Source organism: Lagopus muta, chromosome 18 (genome assembly GCF_023343835.1).
Source record: "Lagopus muta isolate bLagMut1 chromosome 18, bLagMut1 primary, whole genome shotgun sequence".
In the NCBI taxonomy this organism is placed as follows: Eukaryota; Metazoa; Chordata; class Aves; order Galliformes; family Phasianidae; genus Lagopus; species Lagopus muta.
In genome coordinates, this window is record NC_064450.1 from 10,089,719 (window position 1) to 10,107,235 (window position 17,517).

The following is a 17,517-nucleotide window of genomic DNA, read 5'->3' on the forward strand; positions in this document are numbered from 1 at the left end:
GCCGCGCTGGGGCAAGAACTGGAGGCAGCAGCTCAGACTCGTGCCCAGCTCTTCTGCTCAGTTCCCACTCACAGATGTGGGCAATGCCTGCAGGACCCCCAGGATGTACAGTGATGTCCAGTAATGGCAGAAACACCACTGCTACCAAAGGCCATGGCAGGCTCTGGACGTGCTGATACAGTCATTACAGCCCTCAGCACAAGCCAGGCTTTTCAAAGCTAACCCCAGAGCTTCTCTGCTGCCAGATCTATAGCAGCTGGATGGTGTCCCAGGGAATGGTTTTGAAAAAGCTGCCTTAAGAATTTGGTTCTATTTGGATTAAGAAGATTGCTGGAGCAGGTTTTTCATCTTCTTCACGTGTTCTTTCACATTTACTCTCAAAAACTTATTTTTAAGAGAAAACTAAATCCCCAATTGTGAGACAGTGTTTGAATAACATCTTTCAGATGTGTTTTGCTCTAGAAGCAGATTTAAACTCAAGAAGTGCTGATGTTTACCTAAGAAATTGTTTGCGGACCTCATTTGTCACAGGTTCGTTATCTGCCAGATCGGTGTGGATGCTGAGGGTGTCTTCAGCAAGCAGGACCTCCTCCTCTTCCAGCACTGCAAGACAAGATTACACCTCACATTTTCTGCTGAGCAAAGCTGAAAGCACAGAAACAGAAGTCCAGACAAAGCAAGAGTAATGAAAACCAATACCACCACAGGAAAATCACGGTGTGTAACCCAGCATCACCCCCCATGGCTTTGGTTCTCTGCATCACTTTTCTTAATTAAACTAGATAGCTCGTGAAGCAGATTGGCAACCAAATGCATTTACAGCTCATTGCCTGAGTGCATCAGAAACACTACATGGTAGCATTAGTTAGTTCTAGCCACATTCACATACACAGCACTCTCGAGGCATGATTCTGGGATGGAGCCTAAGATGGAGTCTCATGTCAGAAACCACTGCTATTGCATGAAGACATCACATTCTTTTCTTTCTGCCCATCTGGTGAGAGCTGCTATCAATTTTGAACTAAACATCTTTGGTAAGACACTTATCAATAATATAGAACTGGCAATAAATATTTTCTGTGTCAGCAAAGAAGGTAGGAACAAATGCGAAGATGTCATTTAGAAGCAATGGACACTTTACACAGAGATACAAAGTACATTCTCTGCATTCTGATTTCTGCAGAGAAAGTATCTGTAATCTGGTTGACAGAGAAAAAGCAGTACTGTACTTGTCAGTTCATCCTCTTCAATGTTTTCATCAAGTGCATAATTTCGAAGGAATTCTGCAAAGGCCTTGTTCTGTTTCAGAAGTTCCTGGTAAGATCCCATTTCGGAGATTTTGCCATCTGTTAGGACAACTATATGGTCTACTTGAGGCAGGAAACCAATGCCATGGGTCACCAGAATTCGAGTCTGGATGGGGAAAATTGAGAAGAACACCCACAAGTCTCAGTTGTCACTGTTGAGACCAATGCTGTATCTCAATAGAGCTACTCAACAAATCAAATAACACCACATTGTTGAGACAGGGGGTGAATTATCATCTCAAGGTGAAATGCCAAGTGAAAGAAACTACACTTGGTAGTCACTGCATTGATAGTCATTGAATTTACTCTGCTTCCTACTGCACACTGATACAACACAAAGGGAAGTAAAACAACACAGTCATCACTCTCCTCCGTCCCACGTGCTCAGCTGCTCTGCAATCTCCCCCTTTTAAATGCTGAGACATTCTGAGACGATAACAGGAGTAGAAGGGGAAACAAAGGGGTTGCAATTTTGCTGCATACTGCCAAAGACCTCTGTAAAATTAGCTGCTGCAAGTTCTGCACTGCGCTGCCTCCACATAACAACTCGCAATGCTAAGCTGAGAGCCTACAAGTGCCTACAAACGCCTTCCTTTGGGCCATCACACAGAGCAGAGCTTTTTACAAAAGACACAGCAGGCTTTTGCCTCTGCCAGTTCTGACCAGATCACATCCTTTCTGGGCATGCTTACATGGCAGCTCACTGCACAATCTGTGCCGTGGGGAAAAGGTGCCCACGCTGCCAACCCATCCCAGAAACGCAGGCATGAGTCAGCACTGCAGCCCTGGTGAAACAACTCTCCAGTTACCCATTAGCGCTTCCACATTTGCGTGCATTCGTAACAGGATCTAAATGTCAGCTTACTTTTCCTTTAAGCACCCCATCTGGACCAATAACGTGGTCAAAGATGTGCTTTGCAACATGAGAGTCCACAGCAGAAAGGGGATCATCGAGCAGGTAAATGTCAGAGCCGCTGAACACGGCACGAGCAAGGCTCACTCGCTGCCTCTGGCCACCTGACAGGTTGATGCCCTGCAGGGAAGGAGAGAGAAAACGTATCACACAACTCGGTCCAAACAACAGCTATGAGTTTTTATGGCTCTCACACCATCAGACACATGGATGCCAAATGAAACACGAGACGCTGAAGAGAATAACCCGCTCAGAGTCAGAGACAGGAACGGAACGCCACTAAATCTTTGTTCACTGCCAAACTTCCAGTCCGCCAGCAATCTGGAGCCAGAATGCACCTCTTGCTTCATACGCTTCTGAAGAGAGCTGTTAAAATGTAGGACAGTAAAAAGGAAGACCATCTACAAGGACACAGAATGCAAACGCTCCAAGGATGGCTGCAGCACCTGAACACCTTCCACATTTCTCACCTCACGTACACCTCCATACATCCACCCACCTGCATGTATGCCATCTCCAATTTAGCAGCCTTTGAGAAAAAATCTTTACTGGATAATCACCAACGGAGGAGCTCTCATTAAAACGAGATGTCAAGGGATGATCGTGTTATTTTTTCAACTTGAAGCACGTTGTATTTTCCCTCCCATTTTTCCCCTACAGGAAAAGGACTCCAAGCACTCTGTCCAAATGCACATTTACAATCGGACTACAAAGGTAGGATGCTCTGATCTCTCAGAGCCAGATGTGCAAAATATGCAAACGCATGCTGAAATTTAGGAGTGAGTTTGAGTCTCTCCACAAACTGCCTGCATGTTTCAGTGCTGTCACAGGTGCTCTGCCGTAAGGATCGAACTGAATCAAAGTCTGACTACAGTGTTCTCTCCTTAGATGGAAAAGGAAGCATCAGCAGGTCTGACTTGAAAAAAATATTACCTTCTCTCCTATCTCAGTGTAATCTCCTCCTGGTAGCACTTCCAGGTCAGTTTTTAAAGCGCAGGCCTCCAGGATATTTTGGTATTTTTGCTCATTAGGAGCTTGGCCAAACAAAATGTTATCTTTCAGCGTGGCATTTTGGATCCAGGCTTGTTGAGGCACGTAAGCAACAGAACCCTAGGACAAGGAAGGAGAAAGGAAACCCTGAACATACAACAAGCATCAATTCATGCTCAAAATTCCAATTAAAATCTTCAGCATACATATATAGTTTGTGTTCAGCAGATATTCACATTATATATACACTTGTGTGCTAATTGCTGGTCTGCAGTTGATTGAATCAGGAAAGGCATTACATGTAAAACATAAGTAAACACATGTGAGCAAAACACAAATAAAGACACAGACGTGCTGTGCAAGGAGCAAACAGATTCCCACCTCCTGCCTGAAGTGCATCGCAAGCAGTGGCAAGCATAAAAGCACATTTCCATCCCTTTGCTAAATGGCATTACAAACAACACCAACCTTCACAGCCACTTCTCCTTCCAGCTTTTCCATCTCACCCAGGAGAGCAGACACCAGAGATGACTTCCCACAGCCAACATGGCCAACAACAGCAACCAACGCGCCACTGGGGACCAACAGGTTTATGCTGTGGAGGAAATTAAACAAATGTTAGTTTACTGAAGACATTATGGGTCTTCAAAGGCGCTGAAACGCACACTGACAACTCAGCACAAGCTCAACCTGACAGGATACAGCAAGCACAGATTGGTCACTGGTTCTCTCCTCCTTTTCTTGGGTACAGTCAACTGTAATCAGAACTGCAGGAGTAAATGGAAAACCATAAATCTGTTTTGTGGGCTGCTAAGTCAGCATGATTGATAGCAAGCCTCCTGAGACCCTTCACCGTGTCATGTCAGTCCATCAGCAAGCCAAACAGTGCTAAGAAGCATTTTGAAAGCTGTCTTTCAGATTTTGTGTTTGGTTTCAAGAAACAAGAGCAACTGTACTGAAGCAGCGGGCAAAGCTATCACACCTGAAAACGTTCTGACTGTTTTACCAAATCATTTCCAATGCTAATAAGTAGGGTTCACAATGATGCAAGAAAAACGAATCTTGCCCAGTAAAAATCCTTTGCTATTTTCCCTACTGTGTCCTAAAAGGTACTGCCTTAGGTTCTGGTTCCGAAGGTGGACTGCTCTGGAAATGACTGATGGACGTCATCTATCCACCATCACGATGCCTTTCACTAATGAAATCAGCCCATATTTCTGCTTGCAAGGATTCTGATGCAGAATTCTAACACTTTTGACAGTCCTCCTCCAACAGGCAGCAGGCGTTGTGCACGCTGCAGGAGCTTTTAGTTTGTTTTTACTAAAGGTATCAAAGCAAGAAAATTCAAAAGCATTATAACTTTTCTTCGCTGTACTTCCCTCTTGCTGAATTTTGCATTACTGCTACTTTATGGAGTTGCTGCTCGATGCTGAGGCCCAGGTAGACTGCAGTTTGCAATGAAGCCAACACAGTCACAGATTTGGTTGCCTGAATCAAAGCAAATCCTTCGAACTCTAAGCATCTTTCCTGCAGGCTTCCCATGCAACCAACTCAGCACAGCACGGCGAACTCCTCGGACAGGGAAATCTAAGAACACTTATCAAGTTTCTGCGATTCTGATCTGACAACAAAGCAAAACACAGGGAAGTACACGCGTCCAGGCAAATGTTATTTGTGCTCATTCAAATAGGCAAAAGAGCAAAACGTACACCTGCACAGCCTGGGAATGGTGTATGGACAGCTGCAGGGATGAGCCTGCCACGAGAATCCTGAAAGAAGACACCACTGCTCACATGCCCATGAGCTAGAATTAAACCTAAACCCAGACATCAGAACTGCCTTCATAAGCCATTGGATCAATTTAATTTGTCCGCTGCTTCAATTAAAGAAAAAGGAATTACCCATTTAAGAAACTGAGCTAGCCTTTCAGTCCTTTAACAGATAACCACTTCAGGCTAGTTTCTGTGGAATGAAAGCTTCACAGCACTGTTCTGTGATGCCTACATGCCATGAGGCATAAGGATTAGCCAGACGTTTGAAAGGCAGATGAGATGCACCACGGGATGTGGGAACAACCTCTTCCAGAAGTAAGCCTGCAGATTTTACCAGACGTCTTTCAAACAGACTTCCCAGGAGCCAGAAAAATACAAAGCAAGCAGATGTATTGCAATTGCATAAAGGAATCTTACTCTTTCAAGGACGGCTTAAGCTCCTTTCCCCAGCTGAACGTCGCATTTTTTACACTGATGGCATAGCCTGTATGACAAAAATGCAACAACAAAGAAGGCAGGCAAACTATTACATAGAACAGTGTGACCGAGAGATTGGCAGACAGAGGGATCTTTATTTACGGGTGTTTCTCTACGCTGCAGTTCCCTTTTCTGCTGGTATGGGAAGCACAGTCTTGTGATTGCACTGGGTCACAAGACAGGAGTGTTTATCAGCGTGAAAATAACTTGTCCATAGCTTAAGCCGTAGACACTGAGCTTACAGTCCTATGGAGCAGAAAAGTCATCCTGCTTTGCTCTGCTCAGGTGAGGCTGGTCCCAGCATCTGCTGCTCAGAGCAGTTCTCAGAATCTGCACCATCATTAGCACAGCTGTACTTGAGAAACCAATTTCAAGTCAGCAGGAGACCAACAGCACAGTGTTGACTTTGGTGATTCAGATTAAATTTGCTTTGTGCAGGTTTTTGCTTGCCACACTAACAAGTCACAGATCTGCAGGCTTTCTTCATCTCCTGGTGGGGTGATGAATAACAGTAAGCACACAGCAGCTACACAGCCATCCCTCCTCCTCTGCACGCAGCGTCACGCACCAAAAGGGCTTCAAACTGCAGTATCACCAAAACGCATTACATGAGAAAACACAGGTTTTTAAGACAAGCTGGTTTGCTCATTCTTTTTGGGATACTGTGTTTGCAACAGAATAAAACAGAACTACTGATATTGTTCCTGAGCATTTGTGCAGTGTGAAAGCTATGAGCATCGTTCAGCACTGTTAGCAGTCATTGCATTGCCAAGGCAAACTCACACCCAGCAGTCAGTGCCAAGCTCAGAACTGCTGGAGTCACAGAAGTTTCTGGCTATAGAGTCTAAATGACAAACACAGACTCTTCAGAGAGGAAGTTTTGCTTTCTACTTTAAAAAAAGTTGCCGTATTCTCTTTGCTTTTTTGGAAACTCCACCAGCCCCAAACAAACACAAGGCGCTTTCTGCATTAGCACTGTGAAGAACCACACTGATCTCTTTACCTGGTGCAATCACTTTTCTTTCCACACAATTTGGATCGAGCTCATCATGACTCAGGAACTGCTGAATTCTCTTCAGGGAAACACTGGTCTAAGAAAAGAAAGAAAAGCAAGCAGCATTACTTTGTCATTCCTTTAACAGGGACTGACTGCTGGCAAGGAAAGCACATGGAGAGGTTTAAGCTTTCACTCCATGGGCGTCCTGAACACTGACTCATTCTTTCCTTTCAAGCAGCCCTACACTGAAATTCAAGTTTTCAGCTGTGAAATTTATTAGACTAAGCTAAATTCACCTGAGTGAAGCAAAATCTCCATATGTGAAATGCCACACACACACACAGGCTTACTCAGAAGTCTGGATTTCCAACATGGTTCTAGTGAAAGGATATCAGAAAGAAAACCAGATCTGTGGGATCTCTGTGTTCCAGGAACAAAAGACACCTGGGGTTCTTCTGTTTGACACAGCTCACAGACACACCACCCTTACCTGTGCAATGCTGCTGATGACTTGTGGAAACATAGTGAGTGGAAACTTCAAGATATTAAACAAGGACAGCGAGACAAAAGCCTTTTCGGCATCCAGAGTATTCTTCTCATCCACTAAGACATAGACAGCAAATGTTGTCAATGCTACCTGAAAGCCAAAAGGGGAATTTACTGCCAGAGGAATGTGACGCTTTGGCACTGCAAGCAGCAGTCAAGCCTGTATTTGAAATAAAAGTATCAACACCAACATCAAGAAAATTCTTCCTTCTTGACCTTTTCCACATGCTTATCAAATGAACAAGCTGATACCAGTTATCAGCACAAAACAGGCGTGCAGAATCAAGTCACTTGCTGATTACTAATGCCACGTTTAGTTGAACTAAGAGATTCAGAAGGTGAGCTACAGAACCGTGGTAAATAGAAATGAGAAGTGCTTATCAAGCTGTGGTTTGGCTGCATTTCCAGCATTGCCCAATCATGTTCTCCCATTGTGAACTGCAGGCTGATTTTTGACAAAGCACTCATCTGCATGCTTCTGGGCATGCAAACCATACCTCTCCATGCAAAAGGGATTGTGGGGGAACGAAGTGGAAAGCAGAGGAAGGAAAAACAGAGGAAAAAAGTCATTTCACAACTGGTAATGTGTCTTTCTTTTTTCTTCTTTTTTTATTAAATCGGTTAAAAAAACCCAACAGCCTGCAGCATAAAATGCTAGAACAGTACTGTAAGAAGAGGGGAGGCAGAAATGAAATGAGACCCTATACTGATCAATAATCGCATTTCTTTGGTGAGGACTGCTATTCAGGAGTATCTGTGAGGCTTCAAATCCTACTTTCAGTTTGTTATGGGAAATACTTTGAGTGGTCGAAGTTCTCCTGAGACAGCTGCTCTGTTTCCAGCAGCAGGCTTCACCAAGAAATGCTTGGATGCAAGAGGGCTCTACAGAACAAAGAGCCTTGCTTCAGAGCGTGTGCAAATCTCTTTTTTTTCCCCCAAAGGGTATTTATATTTTGTTCCTAGGTTCACCGGGCAAACAGTGAACTCCCCATTTCTCCCATTTCTCCTTCAAGGATGCTCTTGTGCAATGCAGAACGCCGTGCAGGCGCAACCTACCAGGAATGGTGAGCTGATCCAGGCAAAGTTGGACAACGAATTGAGATAGGCAGATTTTTTCAGCACTCGCAGCTCATTCTTTCTTATGTCCAACACCTTTTCAGAGAACGACGGCTCCCAGGCATACAGCTTCAGCACCTTAATGCCACCCAGAATCTCATTCATTAATTTAATACGGGAGTCTTTATAGCGCATTTGCTCCACCTAGATTGTGAGCAAGCACAGGAGACAGCATGTCACTGGAGTGCCTGGATGGGAGCTGTGAACACATTGTCTCACAGCCATGATGCTCCTTGGCTGTTTCTAAAGAGGATGTGAAAGGAGATTAAAGAAGTCAGGCCGTTATCTGTAAGCTCATGGTTGCAAGTTTATATCTCCAGAGAAACTAGGAATCAAATGAAGTGTTTGAAAAGATGAGCACAAAGGCTTCCTACTCGTCTTCACGGTTAGGAATTACATTTTCAAAACCACTTTTGAGAAAGATTCAGAAAAAATACTGCCCTACCTCTTCCTCTGATTTCATCAGACGTTTTCCTGATACGCATAGCTGTATTTCTCATGGGATATCCTGAACTCTGTGGTTACTCCTAGTTTATTTTCCTTACATACGCTAGGACACAGTGCTTCATTCAGCTACTTCAGAAAAATCAAATCCCTCCTCAGCAGGATAAACAAAATGAAAAACTGCATTCACACACACCAAGGTACGGCTCTGAGCGCCTCGCCACGGCACAGGGAGAAGGAATGCCACAAAGCCTGGATGTCTCCTCAAGGCATTGCAGCACTTGTCACTGTGCTCCTGCATAAGTGTCATCATCTGGACTTGTTTTCCTACTCTCACCCTTTTTACATCTGTGGATTGATTTCTTTTAAAGCTGCCAGCCCGTCCCTGCGAGGTGGCACAGCACCTCAGCTTCCTCCATTTGTGCAGCACAAAGCCAGAGGGCACTATGATATTGCTTTTTCAGCCTTTCTTGGCTACAGACAACTAGGGAGGGAATAAAGGATATTTTTACCTCAAGGCAATAATGCAAATTTAGCCCAGCTCAGTAGCAATGAAAATCAACACTGGCCATTAACATAAGAAACAATACCCAGGTTTCAGCTCCCTCTCTAAAAGCAGTCATTCCCAGCTCCAGGAGCTGTGCCTGTCTTTCCCTAGGCATTCACAGACCAAGCTGCTACTGAAGGGACATGAAGACAAAAACTTCTTGCTAATCCCAGCAGTCCTCCAGCAGCACCAGTCACTGAGCCAATGCCACACCTACAATAGCACTGAAATCACTACAGAAAACCTGAGAGGGTGTGATTATTGAATATATTGGTACAATCGTACTTGAAAGAAAACTGGTGCAAATGACACCTCGGTAACGACCGTGACATCAATGCCTTCACCTCTCATAGCACAGCTACAGTCTCAGATGATGCTTTCTTTCTCTGCTGTACCTTACCTGGAATGCTCTGGTTTTGATCGCTACTGCAGAGTTGAATGGGATAAGTAAAACCATCACAGCAACTCCTGCCAGCACAGACGGCCCGAGAGCCTGGGGTGAAAGAGAAAAGGTAAGTTGTTGTACTGGAGTGCAACGTCCCAGTGGTGAACACCGAAGAACCCGCAGGTTATTGAAGCAGAAACACATTGCCTCACTGATGAATGTCTGAGACAGACAGCTGATCCTCCCAGTGAAGGGCTCCCATTTCACAGAACAGCTACGGTGAGGAGACAGAAAAACAGACAGGCATCCACTCAGGGTACAATGATGCCAGCACTGGTGACTGCAGGCTCTGCCATTTACCTGCTAAGTGCCTCCCAGCAGGAGGGAAAAAGGTTTGAACTGATGCAGATACAGAGCTACCGAGTGAATCCAGAAAGGGAACAAATAAGCTACAGAGAAGGGATTTTTTCCACTGACTTCTCTCTGACCCAGGGAACTGTAATTACAGAATTAGCCCAGGTGGATAAAAGCACACCAACCAGCAGAGCAGTACCTCGTAAAGCTGCTGCAGCTTTATGGCTCTCCAGAATAAATCCGTACGGTTATGTTGGTGCTGCTGCCCTACGCAGATTAATCGCAGGGAAACATTTTAAGGATGAAAGCCAATGTTAAAACGAATATGGAATAAACAAGAAATTTCACTGAAAAGTTCATTCCAATTGAGATTTATGGATTTATTCCATGTTGACTTATTTACATGGCATAACATAATCTTTGCACATGACTCACATTTCCTTTTTTTATTTTTTTGTTTTTTAATCATTTCCTTCAGGCTCTCATTTGTATCAAATGCTGGTGATGAGTCCTCAGCAGAGCCCACCCAAGCACACCAGGGACAACAGAAACATAAGGGATATCTTTTGCTTCAAATGCACTATCTTGCCTGCCAGATTAACAAAATCATTAAGAAATGAATTGATTTTGTATAGTTGTCATACCAGAACAAGGCAGCGCAAGAAGCACATTAAAAAAAAGGATTAAAAAAACAAGAAATGCTTGCACATCACTCAGAAACCTCGTGAAGGAAGGTGGCAGTGCCTGTACCTGCCAGAGGAAATACAGTGCCAGGCACGTCTGGAGCGGCGCAGACCACAGCATGTTCAGGAAATTCACCAGGTCCATGAAGCGCTGGGCGTCCACTGACATCAGGTTGACGATCTCTCCAACGGTAGATGAGCGCTTCGCCGAGTTTGTGATGACCAAGGACTGAGGAATAAGAGACATGCAGGGGATTCAGTCTCGATACACCCAAGGAAACATGGAGAAGAAATCCTCAAACACGGAAATGCAACACTCCCCAAGAATGTGCACCCCAACAAGGATCCACGACGCACACAGACATTAACTCTTAACAGAGAACAGGGCTTCATGACGCCTTGCTTGTGAGCACCTCCGCGTCAGGCAGTTTGTAGCATGCTGAAGAAAACCCATTTGGAGCTAACCCAGCCATGGCACAGCCACTATTCTCCTGGACCACTTTCCTGAACATCTCAGTGGAACCAGCAGCAGCCGAGCTGTGCCTGCACAGCCACACCAAGCTGCTCATTGCCAGAAAATTCTAGAAACTGTAAGCGAGGTGCTCTGAAAAACTCCCTGAAAAGAGACAAACAAACAATACAAAACCACTTCGTTTTGTTTAAATTTATTTCCCAGAGGCTATTTTTCTCCAGTAAGAGAAAATTTTCACCTCTAAGCATCTCAGAGCTGAGGCTTTTTCTCGGCTTTATACTCAGAGATCTGGACCATGAAATGCTCCCAGTCTTACCTTTCGGTATATCACTCCAGTGATCCCAGTTCTCAGCCTCATCCCAGTCACAAAGCAGTACTGGAAACTCTGATGAGCTACAAGGGTCTGCAGCACAGCACAGATAAACATCAAAGCCGCAATCAAAAATCCCCACCAGGCTGGGGCATCTTCGCTCTTAATGAAGCTGATTAATACACTGTTTTTCAGAACATTAGGGAAGGAAAGGAGAAGAAAAAAAACATACAGTAAGATTAATGGGACATAACATAGCTTCCCTCAGCCATGGCATCCTGCCACATCCTCTCTCTAGCCACAGAAAGTAAACAGGACTCCAGGATGCAATCAGAGTTACAAGTTCAGTCAACCAACATTGCAAAGACTGTAATACTGCAAAACCTGAGGCTCTGCCAGTGAGAAATCTGCAAATGAACCTGCAGAAAATGAAATACATTGAGGAAGTCGAGGTCTCCTCTGAGATCCAGGGATTAAACAGAGGGCTCAGTGTTGGGCAGCCCCACAGGGTTGGTGGTGAGTGGCAGGACACAGCAGGGCAGTGCAGCAAAGCATGCAGAATCAGCTTCGCACCCAGTCCCAACTCGAACCTCTGCCTGGGGTGCTTCCCCCAAAAATCTGGATTAAAAGACGTCTTTCTGGATGGATGCGTGGAAAATTCTGCACTCCACTTCTTGGTAACACGGCAGCAGCACTAAAGTGGCTTCACCATCTTTTATTAATTAGCTTTTTCTTACTATTTGCAGCTGCTCTCCCTGCAAGGCCTGAACAGCTGCCATACAACAAGCAAGTGGAGCAATGCATTGCAACGTGCAGCTTTCTCAAAAATCACACTTGTGATTGCAGACTACTGCCCAAAGAACAGAATTTTCAGAGTAGGAGAGGAAATGATTTGGTTCCACCGTTCAAATAACCAGCAGGGGGGAAATAACACTTAGAGAAACACAGCCCCAAATCCTTGCTTTAGAAACAGGAGGTTGCTGCAGCTTTCTTTCAGTCTGAGATCTTCCCCTTGCACACCATTCACTCATGCTCTAACTGGACTGCTTCAGAAAAAAAGCAACAAACTTCCTAAAAGATTACTGAATCTCAGGGAACACAAAACTTTTACGTACAGCCCACCAGACAGCCGTGGCTTTTCCATTTTCTCTTACCAGCAACTTCCACGACTGCAGGAGTGCGGACCTGAGCAGAAATCCCCCCTTTATATGTCTTGAGACATCACTGACAACATATCCAGGAATTCATTTGAGAATTCCCCACATTACATCTAACACGCTCTCAGAAGGAAGCCAGCTGCCTCCTCACTGGGGACACTGGAAGAAGACAGACTGCAAGCTATTAATGTCACTGCATTGGGCTGGACCCTCTTCTCAGCCAGTCTCTGGGTACAGAGGTACCACAACCAGCCACAGAACAAGATGGTCTCAGAACACATCTCCAATACTGCTATTATTTTAAGAGCCACTCATATAGGAACAGAGCCTCTCATTCCCCCTTCCCCACACCCACAGCCTCCTTCCAGCTCCATTCCTCTCTCATGCACCAACAGGACAATGCACCTTTGCACAGATGTAGACACAGCTGGTGGATAGAAAGTCACTGCTGCTCTGAAATGCTGCTATTTCCACTGTTCTGTTCTTCTCAGCTAATGGTTACCTGGTGATGTTCTTACCTCCAGACTACCATTAACAGAGAGAAATGTGGGGATCATGCAGACTGAAGTGCAGATGTTGCTTGTATAGGGAGAATTTGAGGACGTAATTTTTGACAATATTTTCTCCCTTTTTTCTCATTTTTTTTTCTTTTTTAATTTTCATTTTATCCCCAAATTTACTGAATCTGTGTATCACACATTCTTCTCACTGTGTATTGCTAAAAATGCACAAACTCATCTAGAAGCTCCAAAATCCATCTCAGATGATAGCAGCACAGTCAAAGCATGGCATTCTCGAGCACCACGCTTCATTTGTACTGTCACACTACAGCTGCCACCACCACCAACTCATGTGGGTATCAGATGTACAGACTGCTGGATTCAGCTCTACTTCGATTTCACAAATGATCTTTTAGAACTGGGAAGAAATTGCTTTGGACTGCTTGCTACATGGCACCACAGGTACCATGCAATCCAAAGCTGTTGGTGATGGGTGATTTACGAATCTTTCATTTCACATGAACGTGCCCAATTTGCAGCTTGGTCCACAGTAAGGAGCTCCTGTCTGAGGCATTTCATTGGGGAACTTAAACACACAGCACCGTGAGGGAAATGAGTTATGCATTGCAAAAATGAATACTGCTTGCCAAAGCCAAGCCTCCATAGGGATTGCACATAGAAACTGCTCTCACAGAAACCAACCTTAGCAGCTGAGGGTTGACAAAGGAAAGTAGGTCCTGTATGAGCTTGAAGAAGGAGCTGATTAAGAAGTACGGCCCGAAGGTCCTTATCAAAGCCTTGAGGAAGGAAGGCTTCCTAGTGTGCCTCTTGTCCCTGATCAGAACTTCTGCTTCCTCTGGGCCATCAGCAACATGATTCAGTGCATGGTTAGATTTCTTCCTGTATGTCACATCTTCTTTCCTGGGGGAACAAACCAAACAGAGACGCTGACCATGTGAACATCACTGCCCTCTGCATGCAGCACGAACATCTAAGCAAGGAAAGCCAGCTCTTCTGCAAAGGCCTTTGAGAATAACCAACGAAAAATCCACCCCAAAGGCACGTGTTGCTCTCCAGGGCTCCACGAGGGGCTTCTAAAAGCATCTCTTGCGTTTAGGTGCCTGACTTCTGTTGCTTATCAGTACAGATTGAGTGCTCTGGAAAACGACTTCCACCATGAATTGTTCTCAATGAGCAGCCTAGCAGCTTTTCTATCAGAAAGCACCAAATCACTGTTAATTCCTGGGGACCTAGAGAATAATCCCATGAATGGCAGCCAGGAAGTTTAAATCCAAGCGGAACAACGAGAAGGAAATTAGAGTCCGAGACACGTAAGCCTTCTAAGAAGGGACAGATGGAAAAGAGACCCTAGAAACAGGGAAGACGTATAAAAAAGACACTTGAAAAATTACTTGAAAGCACTACCAAGTGTGGTTGGATTTATGATTCTTCTCAAAGAGCAGGCAGATTTTTTTGGAGCTGGCTGGCTACAGAGCCTAATAATTCCAACAGCCTGTGAGTGTTCCAAACGACCACTGCGGCTAACAGTCCAGGCCTGGTTCACATCATTTCAAAGGAAGAAATGTGCAAATCCTCATTGCTTTGCAGCACAGTCTGAGGGTGGGATTGGGGACCAAAACCAGACAAAAAATCTGTTTTCTCCTTCAGATGAGAACAAGCAGCTTCACCTTTATTCTTCCAGATCAAACCTAGAGAGTTTATGAGCAAAGCTTTATTTTCTGGCAACCAGGCCATTAAACTCACTGAAGGAGAAACAAGACTACTCGCCTCTGGCTTTGTGCTATAAAAAATAGTCAGCTAACAGCAATGCAATAGTTCTCTTGCAGCAAAAATCCCACAGGAAATACACTCCTGATGTTTACTACGGGTAGTTAGGTGAGGTCAGGGCTTCAGCACTGTACGCCTGGTTGCACCCAGTTCTTTCTCAAAGCAAAAGCCGCGTGCTTAGCTTCTAGGAATTACAGCTTGCTAGACAATACATGCTGATTATCCCACGTGAAACATACAGATCTCTCTCTGGTAATAACAAGGCTTCAAATCATCACTGTCCAAAAGCTGATGGTAACCAAAATGAGGCTACATGGGTTCCAGCACACCCTCATGCTTCCAGATCCACAGCAGTGCAGTAGGAGAGCAAGCAGAGCTTTCAGCCACGCAGCCGAAGAAGCAAAAGCAAAGGGAAAACACTGCCAGCGTGCTTCACTGCCTCCAATATCACCTGTAACAGTGATCTGAATCTACACCAGCTGAAACCCATACTGAGCTCTCCTGTAACTCATTAGCAGAGAATCAATTATCAGCAATTATTTAGCAGTATTTCACGACAGTGGTTTGCAAGAGAACTGTGAAGCAACGAGCAAAAGAAGTTTAGTAGGTTAAGAAGATACGGGAATGTGATAATCATTACAATTAAGTAAATCTGAAGAAGGTAGCTTGCAACTGATTAAATTTTTGAAGTAAATGATTACCATGTACACTGCTGATACCTTCTGTGATACTTTCTACACATGCACAACTGATTCAGTGTTTTCACGCCATAAAACCTTGCTAATCAAAGTTTAAAAGAAAAAAAAAGAAGCCTTTCCAATAGCTTCCAGCCCATGGCTGCCCATGCTGCTTTAACACACAGTAACTGAGAATTTCTAAGTGTCCACTTAGAAATGAAGAAAACCACACAGTTTTTGGAGTTACTTGAAACCCAGCAATCTACAGAACAGTGATCTGCTTTAGTGCTGCTCTTTTTCCCACCCGAGAATGATTAACACAGTCTCCACTGCATTTTACCTGAGCTTAATACAAGGCAGAACGCGGGGCTGAATGCACCGCCAACTGGCCGCAGCCTACATGAAAACCCTCCAGAACACAAGGACAAATCCCCAGGAACGGTTTCTGGTTTTCAAGAAGAAGTTTTCCTGGACCTGGGTGCTTCCACGCAGCGGATGTGCTCTTACTATGGGAAGGCCTGGGGGTGCAATTTATCCCTATGCAGCAAAGACCAGAACCAGAACCCAGACCATGCGAGTTATTCCACACCATAAAACTAGAGACATTAAGGAAGCAAAAAGCAGAACAGTAAAACCACAACCACAGCACATGCAGAGCACGAGTGGACGAGCTGCTGGTGTTAGTGCTGGAAACCTTTCAGATTTTAGCTGCAAAGTAGAACTCCTCACAGCACGTTGAGCCTTGCCAAGAAGCTTATGACTCTCCTCATTTTATCACAGAAGGGTCTTTCCAATTTGGCACGGATACGCACTGAAAATAACAGAGGAAAGCCTCCATACGGAGGAGAAATCTCCACAATGAAAGGAAATGGAAGCACAGGCATCCCCCTCACTGCCATTTTTCATCTGTAACACTGTTGGCCCATCTCTTTGTTTGGAGACGTCTTGGACACTGACCAGTGGGAGAAGGAAATGCAGTTGCAGAACAAATGACTTCTTAAGATTAGGCTGGAACAGAACATGTAGCAAAAAGGATATCCTCTCCAGCATGGATGTAACTATATGCAAATTCTGACCCTCATTCTATTTCCACAGGAGTCAAAGGGAGTTTTGCTGCTCATCTCTGAGGCAACAAGAGCAGGGGGGTCTCAGCCCCAAGAGGGACGTCCCTCTCCCTACACTTTCCCTTCACACGCTGGGAAATCATTGTATTCTTCTTTCTTGGAAGTGCAGAACTGTTTACTGCTAAGAGCCTTAAGGTTAAAATTAATCTCAGGTGAAAACCTCACAACGGCGATAATAAAGCTCTCCTTCTGATCCGTGGTGCCCAAAAGCTGTGTTCCAACGTGCCCAGGAGGGATGCAGTTACAGGGTCAGACATCCACCAGCCCAGTAATGAAAGTTATTCACTTTCTGCACTCCAGCCAACTCACCACCTTCCATTTATTCTTCTTCAGCCCTTCTGCACACCATAAACGACACCATCTGCCCGCACACACTTGAAGCACCCAGCAATAAAACGTGCAGGTTGTGCATGAGCCCCAGAGGGCTGCTGCCTGCCTCTGCCTAGACATCCTTAAAAAGCAAATCTGACCATTAATATTAATAAGGAACAGATGGAAACAGAGGTAGATGTCGCGTTCACTTGGCTTGTTTTCAGCTGAACAGCTCGTTAGCGCTGAATCGACTCATCAATCTCCATTTGCAGAACTGTTGGATTACTTACTGTTTACACTCTGCTTTTTCTTTGTCCCATTCTCTACTCAGTTTTTGTACGATGTTTTTTGAAATATCGTCTTTGTTCAGTGACCACAAATCCTTATCTTCAAGAGGCCTTTTGTAACCAAGAATTGCAAAGCTGCAAATGCAAAGAAAAACGTCCAACTCAGTTTGGCTGGCAGCGCCTCATGAACTGCAACTAACGCTGGGAGTGGGCAGCTCACAGAAGTAAGAGGTGTATACACAGAAAAAAAGAAAAAAAAAGGAAAAACAGCGATAATCATGCCTGTATTTCCCTTTATTCCTTACCTTGATGTTTGCAGTTAAGGAAAGAACACTGTGTAATTCTGATTACATGCATTT

At 44.6% G+C, this 17,517-nt stretch overlaps 1 protein-coding gene across 2 annotated transcripts in view; it reads right to left on the reverse strand.

Moving 5' to 3' along the window:
* ABCC3 (ATP binding cassette subfamily C member 3) overlaps positions 1 to 17,517 on the reverse strand; it is a 42,998-nt gene that overhangs the window by 8,781 nt on the left and 16,700 nt on the right. The window contains exons 7-20 of one of the 2 annotated variants that reach the window (XM_048965167.1): positions 17,162 to 17,293; positions 13,673 to 13,891; positions 11,320 to 11,497; positions 10,599 to 10,760; positions 9,510 to 9,602; positions 8,055 to 8,262; positions 6,947 to 7,089; positions 6,463 to 6,550; positions 5,400 to 5,466; positions 3,679 to 3,805; positions 3,154 to 3,330; positions 2,173 to 2,340; positions 1,230 to 1,413; positions 498 to 603 (exon numbers count right to left, since the gene is read on the reverse strand). In XM_048965167.1, coding sequence (XP_048821124.1) covers positions 498 to 603; positions 1,230 to 1,413; positions 2,173 to 2,340; positions 3,154 to 3,330; positions 3,679 to 3,805; positions 5,400 to 5,466; positions 6,463 to 6,550; positions 6,947 to 7,089; positions 8,055 to 8,262; positions 9,510 to 9,602; positions 10,599 to 10,760; positions 11,320 to 11,497; positions 13,673 to 13,891; positions 17,162 to 17,293 — 2,052 coding nt within the window. Of the gene's footprint in view, positions 1 to 497; positions 604 to 1,229; positions 1,414 to 2,172; positions 2,341 to 3,153; positions 3,331 to 3,678; positions 3,806 to 5,399; positions 5,467 to 6,462; positions 6,551 to 6,946; positions 7,090 to 8,054; positions 8,263 to 9,509; positions 9,603 to 10,598; positions 10,761 to 11,319; positions 11,498 to 13,672; positions 13,892 to 17,161; positions 17,294 to 17,517 lie in introns of those variants that run through there. The other variant, XM_048965168.1, reaches the window with a different exon arrangement.